Source organism: Homarus americanus, unplaced genomic scaffold, assembly GCF_018991925.1.
Source record: "Homarus americanus isolate GMGI-L3 unplaced genomic scaffold, GMGI_Hamer_2.0 scaffold20465, whole genome shotgun sequence".
Taxonomy (NCBI): domain Eukaryota; kingdom Metazoa; phylum Arthropoda; class Malacostraca; order Decapoda; family Nephropidae; genus Homarus; species Homarus americanus.
The window spans coordinates 1,009,579-1,029,639 of record NW_024756914.1 but is presented as its reverse complement, the minus strand read 5'-3'; the positions used below and the strand labels follow the sequence as shown (position 1 = coordinate 1,029,639).

Sequence of the window (20,061 nt, the reverse complement as noted above, 5' to 3'; positions counted from 1 at the left end):
GGAGGAAATAAAGGGGAGTGGGAGGGGTAATGAAAGAGAAGTTATTACTGTCACATGTCTATCAACTGCTGCAAATGTTTCCTACAGGGAGCACTTGTGAGAGGAGTTGTCAGTGTGGAGGAATACACAGAGGATGAAACACCATAGAAGTTGTACTGTTTATCAGTATTTCAGTAATTTCACATAATTTTTTCTCCACTCTTACAAGCCGTCTCACTATGACACAGGCCGGCCAGGGTGAGGTGCATACAGAGACTCTCCCTTCACCCATCAAGTGCTCTGAGAGATGTGTTCTGCTTTGGTGTTCCCTTTCCCAAATAAAAGTCCTAAAATATCCATCTAATTTATCCAATACTTCACATACTGTATATTGTATAATGATTCTAATGGACCTTAGCACAAAAATTGCATTCATTATTACTCCTGTATATTCCTACTATATTATATAATGTATATAATGCTCACACCAAAAGTCTCATCAAAGAGTTGAATTGGAAGAAAATTACTAATCACATCAATAAAAAGGAAAGAAAGGAAGAAGAATCAGTTGATGCTGTGAAGAATCACTGGAGTGGTTTGGATATAAGATGATTACAGACAAAACAGTACATAACTTAAGAACTCAATAATGCATGCATGCAAGCATTTGTTCATGAAAAAGAGAGCAAGCGAGCATGTCTGTGTGATGGCCTGAGTGTGTGACTGCCAGTGTACACAGAAGAGTGGGCAGTGTAACAGTACAATAGGATTTAGGAAACTCCAGTAATGCTGCACTTGTTTTTATCAACAAATGCAAATTTTTAAGCTTTTTACCATGGCATTGATATATTTGATCAACTGTTAGAAGCAAGGGATTTAAGTACCAGTTATCGAGTGTGGGAGCATGTAAGAGATCTTGTAGAAACTTCTGTTGAGGTTTGAAACTTGTAACAATCAAAATATTGAGACTAACATCTGTATCAATTTTCTCGAGTGCTTCAAGCAGTGACACTGACACTTGAATGTACAGAGAGATACGAGTTAAAAGTTTAAAGACTGAGCATTTACAACCATAGTCAGTACTGTATGGGCGAGAAGAACATTCAGCCCCATGCCTATTATGCCCCCAGTCCTGGTAGACCTATACCAAACCCATTCAGTCAGACTGGCCTAGTCCTAATAGGTCAGTCTATAAGGACTGGGGCCCATTTGACTTGCAATTCCTGATATTTTGAAAACGATGTACAAAGAAACAAAATCACCGCAGTAATTGTGAGCGCATGAAATCAAAAGGCCAGTGCAACATTGCCAACAAAATAAAAGAGGCAACTCAGATTAATTCATTTTCCAAAGGAGAAAAATAGAAGATGAATAATACTGGACAACATTGTGTAACCCACTCCCTCAGAAATAAAATTACCCTTCAGCTGAGCACTCCCACCTGATCTACTCACACTTGCATTATGCAGTTATAAAGAAACATTAAAAAAGAGAGGGATCAGTTTGCCAGAAGCTTTGAATTTGTATAATTGTTAATATTCAATAGTTATTTCAATTTACTAAAAGATGGTAGATTTAAGGATTCTGATTATTTAATTTATAAAAAAAATTACTTTAATGATCCTTTCACTTGTAAATTTTATCATATATATTGCTTAAAACATTAATAATGAATTCTGTGAACACGTCAAAGTATCCCCTTTTGCTGAGAAGAGAAAATCATTTCTGAGAAAATGTGTTAACAAATATAGGACAAATAATACCAACATAAATCACCTGACACATAACATAAATAAATTAAACCATCCACAGCATAAGCATAAAATAAACACAAGCAACACACCCAGCCACCGGTGCTCACTTACATGTGGTCACGGATTGAGTCGATGGTGATGTCTCCACTGAGGACACTGTTGTCCCCGTTCTCCTTCACTTCCTCCACCTTTCTATTACTCTCACCTACAACGTCGCCCGATACTTTCTCGTCTTTTTCAGCTATGCTAGATCCATTATCAGCCTGTGAAACAATAAATAATATGAAACATCTTTTTCATGCAACTATTTAGCTCACTGAATCTATCTAGGAGCAGCCAGGATGTAGGATTGTCTGTGGAGTCACAGCATATTGTACTATGGTGAGTGAAGAATATTGTGAAGGGAAGTGATCAAAAAAATTAAGTGGATTTCTAAATCAATGATAAAATTAGAGTTAAAACAAAACTTGAGAAGCTTCAAGTAACATGGAAGTAAAAATTCACTTAGTTTCACTCAGTGAGTCGAAGATCAAGGGATTTATTGAAGTAACTATACTCTGTTCACTCCAAACTTGCAACTGGGCCAAATAAAAGGAGCTCATGATTGGTTGAGTCAAGCTCAGGTGAACAGAGTATAGTGGGCTGAGTGTACCTCATCCACCCAATTTTGTCAGATACATAATAGCTTGTTTTTTATTCTTAAATAATTATGTGAAATCATCTCACCCTCACCTTTTCCTGGGGGTTAACAGGCTCTTCTTGGGTCTCAGGAGCAGCAGCAGTGGCAGCAGTGGCAGCAGCAACAGCATTGGCAGCACCATCATCACCCTCTGCCTGATTTTCATTTGACTGAAAACAAAGGTCAATTACAAACAATTCAGTTTCTCTTGATTAAATTCTTTCCGGACAACTATTAATATACTTGGTGAACCCTATTTAAATTAGCTGCCTTAGGGACAGTTAAAGTGACTGATTTGCAGAGCAGCTAATTGTCTGTGACTGCTGTAGTAACACAAAGTCATCTCTCTACATAAGTGTGTGATCAAAAGTTATATTTCTGAGCTGTCAGAAATTTTCAGGAAAGAGTAAAATTACAGGAATATATACAAGTACAGGAATATCTCCACAAATCAATACACACAAAAAGAAGAAATGGAAAACAATTGGATTAGTTAAACTTCTCTTGTTAGGTGGTATTGACCTCAGATTCAGAACCCACATGGGATCTAAACTGTATGTATAATTCCCTATTTTCAAGTAAAGTATTGTACACTGCACCACAGATAACAGGAGGTGTGTGTTCTAGTCTCCTGGCCTTGAATCTAACCTTTTCTTTTGATGGCTCTGTTTCTTCTTCGGGTTCTTTAACGAGCTGAGGTTTTATGACGGGAATTGTTCCGGTGGGCCGAGTTATGTGCCGTGCCGAGAGAGATACTCGCTCCAGTTCACAGGGAGACATCAAGTATAGGGATTCACCGCGGTTACTGAACACCACACTATTGATGCCACTATAAAAAATCAAAATACAGTATACAAGTGAGGAATATGTAAAAATGTATAACATATATTCCACTGTGAAGAGAAGCTGCAACATGAAGGAAAGTGGAGCACAAGGCGAGCCTCACATTTTATCTAACCCAAATAAAAGCCAAGTTAGCGTCTAATATAGTAAGACTTACTTGATATCTTCTTTTTTAATGTGCGCTGCATACATTTGTCTTCGGCAATCAGGCAGGGAATACACAGAATAATCTCCCATATTGGTCATGACCACAAAACACGGCTCCCGGTAACTTTCATCGACTGAAGATAAAAAGTCTGAATAGCCTATCTTACGCACTCTTGAGCCTTCATGAGCCGTCAGTTTGAACTTGCAGAATGGTTTTAACTGTGGTAAAGTAAACACCTGAAAAAAAGAAGATATTTTAATAATGTTTTTAAAGAAAGAAAATAATAAAGTAAAAGACAGTGCAGGTGATGTATGTCTCCACCATGCTGGGTGTTAAGGTGATGGTGAAGGGAAGAGGACTGAGCAGGATAAAACACCTGTGTGGTGGTGGTGGACAGTAATGCATCATATGAAGATCACACAAACAATATGAAAAACTGAAATTATGGTATATCTAGTGGGATAAAAGTCAACACTTACCTTAAATTGTTCTTCTGAGCAAATCAAAACTCTGTGTGGTAAACTGCTATTAGGTGATGGAGCGGCCTCCTTCTTGACGGCCATTGGTTCAGGGAATGGTCTACTTGCACCATCGAGGATACATACACTTATAACCGGAGCTCCGTGCTTCAGGTGGATCTCTTTACCTAACTGCACACTCAAAGGTACTTCTCCTCGCTTTTCAGATGGTGGGATGGAAATGGTGAACACAAAGATGGCCCCACTGTTAGTGCCGGCCCATAATGTGGCTGACATCAACTGTGCTAAAGAATTTAAAAGTATGCATTAGAACTTTAAAAAATATCCATTGTAAATATGAAAAACTTATCTTCATTAAATTATTCAAACCTAGTAATATAACCACATTCCCCAAAAGTACAGTATATGAGCATTGACTTCAGTAAATAAGAAAAACTTCAGCATACAAGTCTCTCTAAAGCTCAGTAGCAGTACTCAAGAGTTAATCCTTGGCAGTTTAGGTCAGGTTATGGTCCTTCTCACTAAGGAAAATTAACTTTTACAAGAGCAACATACACTAAGGTTGTGATAAGTTTTGAATGACAAAGGATAGATTACTTGTTTATATCAACCCTGGCAATACAATGATGTATCTGCATCTCATAAAGTGGCAGAACAAGAACTATAAGGAACAGTATAATTACACAACTCAATAACAAAACTATATTTTCTTGTCAATGATACAAGACCACAAGACTTACTATTAGCGATGAAACACTTAGTGAGGTGGAGGCAGCGAACCATGGAGCCAATGTAGTCACTGGCGTGTGAACGTGCCTCAACTGCTCTCTCTACTGGCTTGACTCCCTCATCATCCACTGCTGCTGCTGCTCCTCCTCCTCCTCCCGTGCTACCAAAGGGTAGGGAAAAGGTTAGCCTACGACTAAGGGTACTACCGCGACTACCTGGTGCCTTACGTACTACATCGGGGGTTGACTGCAAACTCTGCAATTCTAATCCTAATGAATCTACTTCAGATTCAGGGGAATGAAGGAGTTCTGGGTTTATAGTTTCACATTTGTGGGGAACAGGACTACTATCATCAGGAGGATGAGGATAAGATTCAGAAGGAACATCTGGAACAAAAGGAGGGGGAACTGGAGCAGTAGGAGTGTCATCTATGTAAGTGCTAATACTAGGGTGACGAGCCTCTAAGTCAGATAATTCTACAGCCGACTCCTGTGGTGCTGTTAAGTCAATAGTCGGCACTGGTGCACTCTTCCTCTTGTCTTGGTCAGCAGTGCGTCGACTAAAGGGTCGCAGAATTATCTCACTTTGCTGCCTCAAGAATTTTTTAAACTTTCCACTACTTCCTTCTGGTTTAGTATTGCCTTCAGATGATTCTGATCTTTCAGCAGTAGTACCACCTATAGCCATGTCATAGCTAGGCGAGTGTTGGGTGGAAACATCTTCTGGACTCTCTAGAGGAATGCTCTTCTGTGGAGCATCAGGCTCATGTTCTTTGGGTTCCCTAGGGCCTATTAGAAAGAGATGAAAAGGGCGTTTCCTTGGCTCTCTCGCCGGAGTCATGGCAGGATCTTGCATGGCCGGGTTGGCGGGAGAACCTTCAGAGGGGTCAGGACTGGCCTGCTGTTCACTCTGGCTACGACCGCCTATCCATAACTTGCGAGGACGAGTCAAAGAGCGAGACTTTGCCTGAGATTCTTTTATGTTTGGAGACTGGCTACACTCAGAGGGTACGGGTACCTCTACACTTGAGGGACGCTGCCTGAAGGCCAACATCAATCGCTGGCGTCGTGACAGAGTGGATTCCTTTGAAGACTCTACTGTATTGTCAGTAACTTCTCCTTCTGTCACCTGAGCTGAAGGACCTGCAGCTTCAGACTTGGAGCGGCATAAGAGCCTACGTAGTGATCCTTCCCTAGACTGCCCTGGTTCTACACCCTCAACCTTTGTAACTTCACCAGCTTCACGACGCTGTAGCCAATCTCTGAACCTATTGACCCCAACCTTGGGGGTTAACACGGGTGAAGATGCCGGCTGCTCAGCCAGATCTGACTCTTTTATGCAGGATTTATCTTTGTCTTTCTTTCTGGAACTTTCCCTGAATATTTTTGGTGTTACATAATAGAAGAATGGTACTGGCTCAGTAATGGGAGTCACTGCCTCACTTGACCTTTTCCCACTAGTGCTACTTGGATCATCAGTTTTTGCTTCACTTTCCTCATCAACTTCCATTATCTCCCCTTCAGGATCCTCAGATAAATCAGCTCTAACTATCTCCTCTTCCACAGCCTGAGAAACACCTACTGGTGGTAAGGTCTCCACAATTTGTACTTCTCTTGATGAAGATGGAGAAATATGGGATTTATCTTTAATCTGCTGTTTGCCATTCTCAGTTCTCTCTGTCTCTGCCTGTGTCTCCTGGGCTCCATTCTCAGTTCTCTCTGTCTCTGCCTGTGTCTCCTGGGCTCCATTCTCTGTTCTCTCTGCCTGTGTCTCCTGGGCTCCATTATCTGACTGTGTCTCCTGTTCTCCATTCTCAGTTCTCTCTGTCTTTGCCTGTGTCTCCTGGTCTCCATTCTCAGTTCTCTCTGTCTCTGACTGTGTCTCCTGGTCTCCATTCTCAGGTCTCCCTGTCTCTGCCTGTGTCTCCTGGTCTCCCTCCCCTTCATCACTCATATCAAATGCTTCCTCACTTACTTCCTCATCAGGGCTGCATGAAACATGGAAGCATGCACATCATCACATTACAAAATAAGAATTAAAACTTAAAAGCTATTTAAAAAAAGAGGATGCACAGCCTTTTCTGAGATCAAATCAATAGAGAAATAATGAACTTTTGGTAAGCCACTTGTTTCATGCATTCAAGCTCATAATGATAAAAATTGCACATGACTGGTGTGAGCAAGAAGTATGGTGTTGGGCAGACCAATATACTGTACACTCCAAGAACACATACACTTACTAATTGACCAAATTCCAATACTCTGCCCATAATATAAAAATAAATAAAGGACCAGCAGACAAAAATACTGACATTCCACTGTGTTACCAATCATCGCTGCCACTGAAATATAACAAAAGGAAAAGAACAAAACTTAAAAGTGCTAATGAAGCACTGCCGTCGTCATGCCTACAACAGCTGCCGCTACCAGTTACAGTAAGAAGCGAATTAAGCCAATCGTTGCAATTTTATTGTGCTCACATTTACCTAGATTGTTCGTCATCTTCCTCGTGTGACTCATCGCTGGTGTCACTAATTATATCGTGGTCCACCCTAGAGGGGTGGGGGGGGTGGGGTTAAAGTTATGACAGATAGTCCATTTTATAAAAGGGTCATCTTCTAATGAGCCAGATAGCCTAACTTCCTACCTGTCTATCTATCCACCTGTATTGTATGGCCTTAACTTACTACCTACACTTAACTACTTTAATAACTTGTTCACTTATACTTTACTGCTCTAGCTCAGGAATAGAACTTAATCCATGAATCTATCAGATCTAATGACAGTGAATCATCCCCAAATCAAAATACTGTCACAACATCACAGCAGATGACACTTTGAGATGTGAGGAATCTCTCTCTCTAGAATTAGGAGCTTATAGTGTGACTGATGCCAAACTGTCCATCCCAAGACAATGACTGAACCTATTACTGTACCATAAACTAAACAAAAAAAGGGGGAATCATAAGGCTATTGGCTGCATGCATGCACGCACACACACACACACACACAGATCACTCTGCTACCTGCTGCGGTTTTCTTCTTGACACCTTCCTGGAGTTTCACCAGAGATGTTGGGGACAGTGTACAACTTTCACATTCAAACACACACCATCAAGGAAGTGTTTGGTAATGATAAATGAATGATTATATGTGAGGAAAATAATGAACAGGGAGATAAATGGGGTACAAAAACAAATGAGGACACGTTAGTTGACTTTGATAACACTAGACTGGGAGTTTCTTATTACACTGTGTAAAAAAAATTTTGTTCCCAGGACTTTCTGATTCCCCTATGAAACAATATTTTGGATAGTCTAATATTTCATAATAATAGGATTACACACATTAACCACTTAGAGAACAGGTTTAATACCTGTACAGAAAGACTGAGGTAGGAAATGAATGTTTTGGTCATGAAGAAAAAAAACATGTACAGTATTTTGAAGGCTGCTTGAAGAACATGAGATAAGTGTTTATTCTTAATCTGCTAAATTAATTTGATGTTGCCTTACAACCTGCCAAGACAAAACAAGACTTTGACTGCTCTGTCCCACGTGATGCAGAAAAGTCAAGACAATCGGTCACATCAGAATTAGAAGCAAAACAGTTGTTGAAATGCCAAACCTGTGCATGTTACAATTCCACAAAGCCCATTCCTGTTAACTAAACACATCTAAGGTATTTCCATTAAAGAAGAAGAAGAAGAAAATAAAAAACTATTGATAAAAAATAAAATTAAATAAATTCTAGACAATAAGGCATCGGTAACAAAAAGCTTTTGTTCTGGAGAAAAATAATGAGAAGAGTGAGGTGGATGTGTTGTAATTCACTGAAAGACGGGGGCCCGGTTCAGAGTTAAGAAGCCAGCTGGATAATGAGAATATTGGTGAAGTTTTGCATTAAGGCAGAATGAGATGGTTTGGGCCAAGTAGAGAGAATATATATGAGACCAAGTGGTACAACAGCCTAAATTTGGAGGGTTTGAGAGCCAGGAGCAAGCCAAGAATGACCTGGAGAAAGGTCGTAAGAAATGACATGAGAGTAAAAGAGGCTGCAACAGACCATGCAGCACGGATAGCTGCCTCAGATAATTACGGCTAACCCACGCAAGTGTGGGACATGGCCATAAAATGATGATGATGATGTTTCACTGTTATTCTTAAATTATTATAGATTTCTGGATACTGGCATCATTAATCAAGCCAAGGGGTAACAGCTTGTCATTACTGGAATCAATACCACAAGGGAACTATAATGTAAATGTGATCATTTCAGACAGGTTTCTGAGACCTGTACAGCAGAGTTTTAAAGTGACCAAAATCTGCAAAATAATGAAGAGCCAAACACAAAAGACATCTACGTAAGTTTACATTTGCTTTACACTAAGAAACTCTCGTCAAAAAGTACAATGCAACACCATTTATGCCAGCCACTGTGGTTTGGGCATTTCATACAAGTTGACAACTATTATGGAGCAGAGGAGCACAGTATATGGGTAAAATAGTTATATAATAGAAATGATTTTGTTGTTCTGAATGGCTACGTTGATACAAACAATGTCTTAGAGATGAGATAGAAATGAAAACCATAAAAAAACGAAGAAACTGCACAAATATCTTACAATTACTTAACTAGTCAAGGCCCAATAAATATTATGATCCAAGTCTCTACAGCACATGCTATATTTATTAAAAAAAAAAAAAAATACAGTACTCATTTAGTTACGTAAATGACATAAAAGACTCGAGGAAAATAAAACACAAATATGTAACAAGGTGAAAAGTGTGTGGGTGGCAGTGCTGTCAAGAATGTAAAATCATGCCAATTTTCTGCCCTTGTATGATACACTAGAATAATGGAGCGTTTGATCCACTACACTATACACCTTGAAACACTGATAGGCCTTGTTCAATAATCTAAATAATTAAGTGACTGGCCATAAATTCATATCCCGATAAAATCTGTTGGAAATCATCAACATCACGTACTGGACTGCATCTTGTAAGCAACTCGGCCATGATACCAATTTCTAATAAATGATTTTGTTCATAGTTTTCATCACAAGGCTCGTCCATCCTCATAGTAACTACATACAGGTCAGATGTTAGGTTTAATACTAAGTACTGTACAGTTTGAATGCTGTAAGAAGTTGTCTGTTTTTCTTATTCAACATTATCAGAGTACAACGGTCAACAAATTTGCCTCAATCATGTACAACACAGTTCATAAGACTCTACATCTCACTTACCTCTGTGGGTGTGTACTCGTGGGTGAGGTGGGACCTGGCCTTCCAGTTTTACGTTGAGATCTGCCACGGCGTAAACGTCTAAATGACTCGCGTAAAGATTTCTTCAAAGACTTTCTTCGAGACATGGGGCCTTCGTCGGCAGCATTGGCTATGTCTGTGAGAATAAATAAAGAAATGTAGCATCAGACACTAAAAGAACCACAAACTTTTGGATGAAGAGAATGTTCTTAAGTTTCTATATCCAGGAAGTGTGATAAAATACAAGAGGTTTACTTCATTGTGAGAGTTAAAATCAAAGGTGGATGATAGGAGATAGAGGGGAAGACTAAGGATGAGGTGAACGATGCACTAGATATGAAGAAGACGGACAACCAAGAAGCAGCAGCACATCCTACGTCCCTATAAACCGCTGACCACAAAGCTTCCTGATCAGGTACTCACACAACAGCAACAAAACCAAAGTCAAAAGCTGTATCTGTCAAAAGTGAAGATGAAGAAAGAAACAGTCACTTACCTAGAGGACTTAAAGTACTTTTAGCAAGCAGGTTTTTCTTCTGTATTATGTCGAAGAGAGCAAATCCGTGAGCTGTGCCACATGCTATAAGTCCCCACTCACTGTGTAGGTTGAGTGAGGTGCATGAGGCTGGGGGGAAGAACTGCACTACTACTGTTGGCTGCAAAGGAAGGTAACAAAAAATAAATAAATATTGGTAAATAAATATCAGCATGAGACAAGTTTTGTAATAATATTCTTTTATATATTTCAAAAAACATTCTATATTTCTTTCCATACAAATATCTAAAGATTGTTTTACTGCAGCTTAGTGTGACTTTTGCCCAAACCAACCCAGCTGTGAATGGGTGCCTGAAGTTCACTTTTATCTCTCTATTATTATCAATAATCATTCATTTTATTGTCATTATTTAACATAAGCAAATATAAACAGAAATAATACCATTTATAAAACAACATCAAAATACCTAACTAATACTGTACATTACAGTCAGGGACATTACCTGCATGCCTGGGTCAAATTTAACAGCTTCCGTCTTCATGTCAAGCTTGTTGTGACTCTTCCAGACAAAATTATCATTCTCAGCTACCACGTTCACTTTCACACACTGTAACAGAAAAAATTTATTTCAAATTTGTTTAAATCTAATAAATATTATTAAAATAAACATTCAGAAACCATAAGAATGTTCTTCTATGTTTGTTAGTTAACAATACAGAAGTTTAATAATCATCAAAAAACAATGGTGTAAAATGTACCATCAGCACTAGAGCTGGATTTTTCATAAGGTTGGGGAGGATTAATAATAGTAACATAACAGATAACAAGGGATGGCTGTTACCTCTGGTACTATCTCCTTCTCTTCCATGGTCAGGTTGAGTACAAGAACCTGTCCAGCTGTGCCAGCAACAATAAGTGTTCCAGTATAAGGACAGATCTCCATCTTCTTCACACCCAGTCTTGGATCATCACTGTATGGGTCAAACAGCCCAGCCTATAGGGATAATAAACTTGTCATTAATACTGTTCACATGACTGAAAAATATCTTTACCCTTCCAAGACTTTTCATTTCTGTACTATACTGTACTGTACGGAGGCCAGACTCAAGACCAAACACTGACTCTCCGTCGACTCCCTGCCATTCATTCATTCCCCCTTACCATGTATTCCATAACAAGACCCCAATCATCTGCCTGGTCTGTCATTAATTATTATTAAATTTAGAAATAGGAAAAATCTTAAAAGGGTTAAGTAAATATCATAATATCTTGAACTTGTAAAAACAAAGACAGACAGACACACATCACTGTACACTATAGATAAATGATCTAAACTGTTTTGATGTATTTACATTTATTATTAAAATGAAAGTAGATGAGCTATGGAAAATCTAAACAAGCGACCTTAAACCTATGTGAACTCAGCTGGTGTCCAAGGCCCTGCAGTATGGAGAAATGACTGATTAAGGCTCAGAATAAAGCAGTCACTTTCCCCTTTCTCTTACTACACTAACAATCTAGATGAAGAGAAACTGACCTTCCTAAACGGCGGCCAATCATCATCTTCCGCCGAAGCTCCGTCACCTCCAAGATCCTCTGACACAAACAGTTGTGATGTTTGTATCTTGTATAAAAGTGTCAGAGAAACTCCAGAGGCATCCCAGAACTGTACAGTACCTGGAAAGAGATAAGTTTTCTTATGGTCAAAATATCCATGAAGATTGTGCATGTTAGAAATATTACTCGAGTAGTGACAGAAAGACATTTTGTTAGATCTTGCATTACACTATACAAACAAACACTTGATTCAGTAGCAAATATATCATAATAATGTTATTAGTTTTAATACATGTGCATTCAATCAGGGATGGGGTATTTTTTATTCTTTAGTCTTATTCAAATGCAATCCAGAACATTCCAATAAAAAATCTAAGTTCTGTAGTACAATACTTCCATTCATATTCAAATACTGTGACAAAGTATTCATATCCAAAAAATAATCTGATGAACAGCCAATATTCTATCAATAGAAATCAGCTTAGCATATTAACATCATATGCTTGACTGGTGAGATTTTATCCTTGGACGACATATTTGGACTACAATAGTGACCATTTTAGCTCCCAAATCACTACTCCTGACCAAAAGTTTTATCACCTTCCAAATAAATGGTACAGTTTGCTTGTTATCATATCATAATATACTTCTGTTGTTTTATTTAATACATAAAAAGAGACCTATTTTAAAGACAACAAATGATGACATGTCAATTATTTAATAAATTTTTTTGGTTAAATGCAAATCAGACAAAATCTTACCTTAATATATTACACAAACACAACAAAAAAGCAGACATGTCACTGTAAACTGTGAGACCAACTCACCATCTTCATGACCCGTCAGTAAGACATCTCTTTGCTTAGGTTCATCAGTGTTCTTTATTTTGCCTCCATTGATGGGCCAAGGCCGGGTGGACAGCCCTGTCTGTTGTTTGGACCCAGCCTCCTGCACAGAGACAAATTTAAGAGACAGTAAAAGCTTGCCTGTGCTCTATAAGCTGAGGTTTTTCTCTTATAAAAAAAAAAAAAAAAATTAAATGCTGAAACTTGTAATCAAGATATCAGTAAACATGAATTATACTTTAAGTAAATACCAATGACTGGACAGAAAACACCCATTACTGTACCTTAATTTTGTCAAACACATCTTCTGCCACTGAAGATGCCAATACAGAACATGTGATTGCAGATGAGTGTAAAGATGCCAGGTAGGGAGCAGCAAAGGCTGGCCATTCTTCTGTTTCCAGATCTATAAACACAGCTTCTTCCTCTGCTAGAATGGCCAGGCAGCTTGCATGTCCTGATAGCAAGGTACAAAACATATTTTGGACACATTTAGTGACTGGTGTAACGAGTCCCAGTCCCTCCCAACCTTACCACCAGGTCTGAGGCCCAGTCTACACAACCACAACTCTGAAGGTACCCACACTGAAGACATCCTCAGTGCTAATAATTAGGGTTAGGTTGTTTTCAATTAGGATTATGGCTAATAGGTCTGGGAACCATTTGACCAGTAATACATGAATATATATATACCGTAATAGTAAACCAAATACAGAACATACAAAAATAAATCCACATTATAACCACTATAATAAAAACTAATGTTGACAATATTGCTACAGTGATGCAGAGCCAAATTTAACTTACCAGTTTCACTATCCTTCACTAGTACAAAGTCAATAACTTTAGAGGTGAGGTTGAAAGTCACGTGATAATCTCCGAGTATTACCGTTACAGTGTTGCGGTCACCGTAGCTGGCCCTCGGCATGCCACCACTGAACACAATGAAGTCTTCGCTAGAAGAACAATGATTTTACTTTAGAGAGAGAGAGCCATCAATCTTTACCTTAACACACGCACATGTACACATATTAAAACACGCTAAAAGTTCTACTGGAAAACATATTATTATAAGAGACTTTGTAAAAAAAAAATAGCAACGTAAATATTTTTGGCAAGAAAATAATGAACTTACTCCTTTCCGGTCGGCCTTAGGATTTTGGTGATGGGTTTGCAGGGAAAAGGCCCATATACAGTGTGGGGTCCATCAGTAGGCTGCGCTGACTCTGTTGCCGACCACACCATGTAGCTGCCATCATTGTGTGAGGTTGTGAAGTGTGATGCATCTGAATGCCAGCACACAGACTCAAGCTGCTGACTACACACATATGTCTGGAAAAGATTATATGATGTAAAGTATTCATTAAATACAGTTTCTTGTTCTTAGTTCTTCTCCCATTACTCTTCACACTATAGCACTTGTATTCTGGAGGTTTACTCTCGTTATCTGTAAGTTCTGTACAAATTGACCCATCCAACAATGAAGGATGGTGAAAGGTGTTTCTACATGAGACATTTTGCCACACAGTAGTAAAAGGCATTTCATACACACCTGGTCAGCACAAAGATTCTTTTTGTCCCAGAGAACTATCAGGCCACGCTGATAACCTATCAAAATTTTGTTCGGCTCTGTTGGATGTTCAGCAATGGCTTCAACTGGACCAGGATTCACTTTGTAGTCCTCAGGAACACTGAAAAATATACCATTGCTCAAGTGGTGTAGACAATTTACTTAAATAAATTCTACTTCCTCTAAACTGACATTAATCATAGGGAAGCCTCCCCAAACCATCCAGCTTCCTTAATAAACTTATGTGACAATATAAGTCTTACACAGTACAGTTGTTACTAAAATACTGTATTTTAATAAAGATATTTTACTTCATTACTTTCATTATACTGTATAAGAAATGAACAGCTGTAAGGTTTAGCACAGTAACATAAACAGTACAGTACAGTACTCCTGAGAGACATCATCTTGGTACAAGATGGTGTTAGACACAAAACAATTTCATGAATATTACTTCTATTTTTGCTTGACAACATTTTGGAAGGAAACATTAAACATATTAAATGTATAAAATATCATAATTTCTTTCAGCCTGACAGATGTTGATACTATCAGATACCTAAAAGCTATTAAACATATAACTTACATAAGTACAGTACAGATATAGCATCTTCATTGTACAGTACTTAATGATGTCAGATAAACTTATAAAACACATGAGCTAACTTACTTCTGCATGACAACATCCTGGTAGATGATGTTGTCTGACATGGCAAACGTTGACAGGTTGAGAAGGTAGATGTTGCCCCCTTCAGTTCCCACCATTAGGTGCTCACACTTGCTGTCCGCTACGACTACACTTATTTTTTTCAGCCTGGGGGAAAGGAGACAGAAACACTCAATAATTGACAGAAAGGTATACTGTAAGTAATGAAAATAAAGCTTAATATAGAGAGCGTGTTAATTACTTTGTACTTATGTCTCACTCTCAAATGTTGCTGGAAAACACAATACAATATAGTACACAGCGCTAGAGTAATCTGTGGTGATAATAATGGAGAAAAGTACAGTACAAGTCTGAGTGGATGTGATCAATTAAGAACCTCAAAGATATGAAACAACATTATGACTTTAATAAACAGACGTAGTGTACAGTACCAAGTTATCTACCAATCTACTAAACTAACAATGGTGGAAAGCTACACCTATTTAATTAACAACACATAATTGCAAATTCCTCAACGTGAAATCTCAGAGGCTGAGGTAGGTTTAGGTATTTCTACTTGATAGGTTTACCCACCTTCCTGCTACCTCCTACACCTGTCTTAATCCCCTTTCCTCTACCATTTCCTCCCTACACTCTGCTTAACTCTGTGTGTGTGTGTGTGAGAGAGAGAGGGGTTAAAACATGCTAATAAGTTATCCTATCCCAGTAAATGCTAAAATAAAGTTCATTATAGAGCTCTTGTGAATATATTAGATTAAACTTACTTTCCCTCAAGTGACGTGGAGTTGGCCTGGGTTAGCTGCATACTACCAGAGTCATCTAACTGCTTTAGCTGCCATAAGTGTAGGCTGTTGTCCTCACATAGAGACACTAGACGACACTGTCAAGGCACACACGCACACCCACACAAGGAGAGGTTATTACACACCAAATAAATCACACGGCATAACTGGTTAGTTCACGGATTACTAAGTGTATTAACTACGGATATAAAAACCTGTAGTAAATTATTATACCTGGATTTAACTAAGGTAAGACTGTAGGTATCTTCAAACTCATACCTTATTTAGAGACTTCAATGGAGGAACTGTATGGTAGAAATGTTTTATACGTAAATAAAATACAGAATACATTATCTGATCGTGCTAATAATACTCTACTGTAATCTGTCACTACACTTGTATAGGAAAGTTGATGCTTCTGTGCAATTTCTTCACAAAATATCCAAACAGAGAACCAAAACCCACTATGGCAGAAAGAATAAAACACTATGTACCAATTCAAAAAAAATAATTTTTTGGGGGGGTAACTTTACATTCCAATGTCTTTTGTTTTTCTTCTTAATCACTAAAATGCAAACTATCCTATTAGAAAAAAGACATAACAGAGGAGTAACAAACCTGTCCTTGTAGAAAGATGAGGTGAGTGATGGCTGATTCACTGTTCTCATCTTGACCATACAACTCTACTCCTGGTGTGCCATAACTGTCCTCACGTTAAGGAAAAACATCGTCTTATATGTATCAGATTCACATACAAACATGAAATTGTATTACACACACACACACACAGTTTAACCAGTCAGTTTTGTTTATCAATGACAAACAACTTAAAGGATGACCAAAAACTGACTGGGTAAACAACTGCCATGTTAAACAGTACATCAAAACAGTACATATCTTATACAGTATGGCAATCATGGTTCACATTACCTGTACAACATTATGTTTTACCATTTTAAGTGTTTATAACTACTGTTATGAAACATTGACTAGTCCTTAAAAAAAAAATAGTACATTATCACAGCATCAATTAGGTGAAAAAAAATTAACATCCATAATCTTTCCAATTTCCATAAGTGTGTTCTTCAGCTGATATCAATTTGCCAGGTGCATTCTTTTTAAGTTACAAGAAGAGAAAACTCGTGTTCACTGTACAAACCTCTGAGAATACTGATCTTTGACGACAATAGACCCCGCTACTGCCCCACCCCAAAAACACCAGTGTAAGTCTTAACAAACATAAGAGAAAACAAGCTGACAAAAACCACCTTTTAAAACCCCCTAAGAAGCTGGATCAGTCAGTATATCTTAGTTTATGGTTGACAATATATACAGTATCCAAAGGTTAAAATACGAGCAGCCACCGAGAGACCTAACCTAACCTATTCCCAGCATCCATAACAAAAGCTGGCCTGGCGTCTTCCAAGAAAGTTTAGTCGATATTCCTCTTGAGACTCTGTGGCAAACTCCTGAAGTCCATTATCCTGACTTATCACTGATTTCTATTCAATCTCTCTACCCGTGTATGACATTATTTACGACGTTATTCATTATTTATCTGTTATCATTTGTCATTATCGGTTGTTGTTGTCGACATATACTGTATACTTAAAATAATGAGGTGTGAAAAGAGTGACTTAAAGAACAAAAATTATTTAGTTTAGGTTCGTTATTCATCATTGTGGAAAAAATAATAATTGAGGTGGGGATGTGAGGCCTTGTTCGAGTGTGCTTGTGATGAGAGGCAGCTCTTAGATAAAGCCAAGGAGGCGTGCAAAGAACCGCTGACAAAGGCTGCTCTTGCCACACGTCTTGGCCCCTAGTCTAGCGGTCTCAACAGCCTCTGAGTACCGTATGTCTGGAACACTTCTTACCTTATGTAACCTAATACTGATATTCAACAAAAGATCACGTCACACAGCTTCCACCCCCCAAAAAAAAATATAAAAAATATAAAAATATATAAAACCCGGAAGTGAAACATTCCACCCCATTTCATCAATATTTTTCTTGGAAGGTACAGGGTGTTTACTTAGGCTAGGTTAGGTTAATACTATGTACCTGTAATGTACTTGATTTCTGAGGTCAGGTAATGACAGTATATCGTACTACTTCACCAGATATACGATACGTTACTGAGTTAAGCACACATCCCCTCACGGTAACTTATGGTAGTCTTTAGTGTTCATGTACTGTGTATCCCCCATTACTTTTTACCGTTATTTTCCTCACAACAAAATATTCCTGCCACAGCTACGTCAACTAATTATGTTCCAATGGAATTTTGGATAATGAGAGAACACAGAGTAAGAGTCACCAATAACCTTGGCTGGGTTTACTACATAATAAGCGAATACAATGTAAATATAACTTGTGGCAGGATTACCAACACTCTCCGCTTACCTGAGAGTTGATAAATTAAATTCAGCCTTTTAATTCGAGAGACGTAAATACTTAAGGTGTGTACAAATGCCTATGTGTTAAAAGTTGTTACAATACATTATCTTTGCGAGAGAAAAACTCATTCACCTTGATTACAACAGCAAAAATATTTCGATTCGCTACAAATTTTCACAAGCATTCGGTGGCCTTAAAAAGTTGCAAGAGTTGTGGCAACATTGTGTAAGTGGCAGCCCGGAGACAGTAAATAATTTAGAGCGAAATCCAGGTACATAAACAATAAGTTAAGTAATTTTTGGTATTTTTTTGTATAATTATGAATAAAAATGTAAAGTAAATGTATAAAAACTGAAGACTGCCATGCGGTGTATTGCAGGCGAGGTTCAGTTCAGCTCAGTTCAGGCAGGAGTGACGTCCATCTGTGAACAATGCAGCTGAGCGTTGTGCTGTGAGCTGACACGGGCCGTCACGGAGCTTCTCTCTCGTAAACTAACATCACCAACCTAACCTAACCTTAACTAACCTAACCTAATGACCTTCACAATTAAGTGTTCAATGCGCAATCCGGAAATAAGACACGTAAGGATGTAGGAAAATCTTACAAAAAATAATAAAACAATTTGGAGAAACGTTTCGAAGTACAAGTACCTATGGTGAAAACGTTCGTCCGACACAGCCAAGATAAACGCCAGACGCTACTTCAGTAATTACGTTAGAATCTGGTCTAAAATAATCACCCATGTAGACCCACGAACTAGTAAGTCTGTATACTGTAGTGGGTGAGTGAAGCCCTTCCGGTGGAGGGTAGGTACACAAAAGCTCAGCGCTATCCCCCCACTGTCACTACCTGTAAACCTCAACACCCAGAGACGTTTTCTAACCTCCCAGTGCATACTAACCCCCCCGCCTCTCCCCTCCCCAGCACCCTTATCAACCCGCAAGTCATTGTCAAGAGAATTGGTTCTTTGCTGTCCCGGTTCTATCCTGCACACACACACACCTCAGCCAGTCACTCGACTCTTGTGATCAGTGAAAGAGGAAGAAAATTTGAGTGTTGGTTAAAACAAAGGCTCCTCGGTCCACTAGTCAACAAGACCTGCCTGTCACTTCCCGCCAGCGTTGCGGAATCAGCTGACACCTGACGGGAAAAACACGATCCTAGGAGTCAGTTGAAGCACGGACACACACGGAGATGACACATAGCGGAAACATACGCAAATGACACGCACACACACACACACACAAAGATACAAGTTTACGGGCTGACACACTAACCTTAACTCATTAACTTATGCGTCTTTGTGGCCCTGCATTCATCTTAATAATAAAATAATAATATAAATCACTAGTAACAATGATAAAGGTAATAATACAAAAACACCAAAGAACATTACTATAATTAATAAATAATAATAACGATATCCAAGATTTAATAATAATAATAATAATAATAATAATAAACTTTCACAGAAAACTAGGCAGTGGCAACCTTTCTATAAACCAATTGACAAACAGACAGACAGACAAGTAAACCACCCCATCTGGCAGGCATGTATCGAGGCAGCCAATCAGTCAAAGAGCCAACCCCGTGTCGAACAAAGACAGTGAAATCTGAGCTGTCAAGCCTTACAAGTTAGTGAGTAACACAATTGTGGTCCCCCAGTCTACCTGCCCCCCTCCCTGATCCATCCCGGGTCTGGGGGAGTAACACCCACCATAACCCTCCAGAGGCATATACGTTAATAACCCCCCCACCTCTTCTCTCTCTCCAGCATTGTAGTAGGAAAAAACTGCAGTCACAACGCAGCTTCACCAAACGTAACCAACAAATAGACGTATAAATTCAACGTAACCTTTAAGAAAC

General features: G+C 38.7%; 1 protein-coding gene across 7 annotated transcripts in view; it reads right to left on the bottom strand.

The window, feature by feature from the left end:
- LOC121857226 (lethal(2) giant larvae protein homolog 1-like) overlaps positions 1 to 20,061 on the bottom strand; it is a 56,933-nt gene that overhangs the window by 11,000 nt on the left and 25,872 nt on the right. For 6 of the 7 annotated variants that reach the window (XR_006087136.1, XM_042353187.1, XM_042353192.1 and 3 more), the window contains exons 3-22: positions 16,416 to 16,500; positions 15,780 to 15,895; positions 15,019 to 15,162; positions 14,331 to 14,469; positions 13,914 to 14,110; positions 13,586 to 13,734; positions 13,063 to 13,235; positions 12,761 to 12,881; positions 11,914 to 12,053; positions 11,218 to 11,370; positions 10,879 to 10,983; positions 10,376 to 10,535; positions 9,862 to 10,015; positions 7,097 to 7,162; positions 4,623 to 4,771; positions 3,883 to 4,166; positions 3,413 to 3,639; positions 3,061 to 3,241; positions 2,466 to 2,582; positions 1,845 to 1,996 (exon numbers count right to left, since the gene is read on the bottom strand). Coding sequence is in view for 6 of the 7 variants with exons in the window: in XM_042353187.1 (XP_042209121.1) it covers positions 1,845 to 1,996; positions 2,466 to 2,582; positions 3,061 to 3,241; positions 3,413 to 3,639; positions 3,883 to 4,166; positions 4,623 to 4,771; positions 7,097 to 7,162; positions 9,862 to 10,015; positions 10,376 to 10,535; positions 10,879 to 10,983; positions 11,218 to 11,370; positions 11,914 to 12,053; positions 12,761 to 12,881; positions 13,063 to 13,235; positions 13,586 to 13,734; positions 13,914 to 14,110; positions 14,331 to 14,469; positions 15,019 to 15,162; positions 15,780 to 15,895; positions 16,416 to 16,500 (3,012 nt within the window). In the remaining variant the exon portion in view is untranslated. The remainder of the gene's footprint in view (positions 1 to 1,844; positions 1,997 to 2,465; positions 2,583 to 3,060; positions 3,242 to 3,412; positions 3,640 to 3,882; positions 4,167 to 4,622; positions 4,772 to 7,096; positions 7,163 to 9,861; positions 10,016 to 10,375; positions 10,536 to 10,878; positions 10,984 to 11,217; positions 11,371 to 11,913; positions 12,054 to 12,760; positions 12,882 to 13,062; positions 13,236 to 13,585; positions 13,735 to 13,913; positions 14,111 to 14,330; positions 14,470 to 15,018; positions 15,163 to 15,779; positions 15,896 to 16,415; positions 16,501 to 20,061) is intronic. The other variant, XM_042353188.1, reaches the window with a different exon arrangement.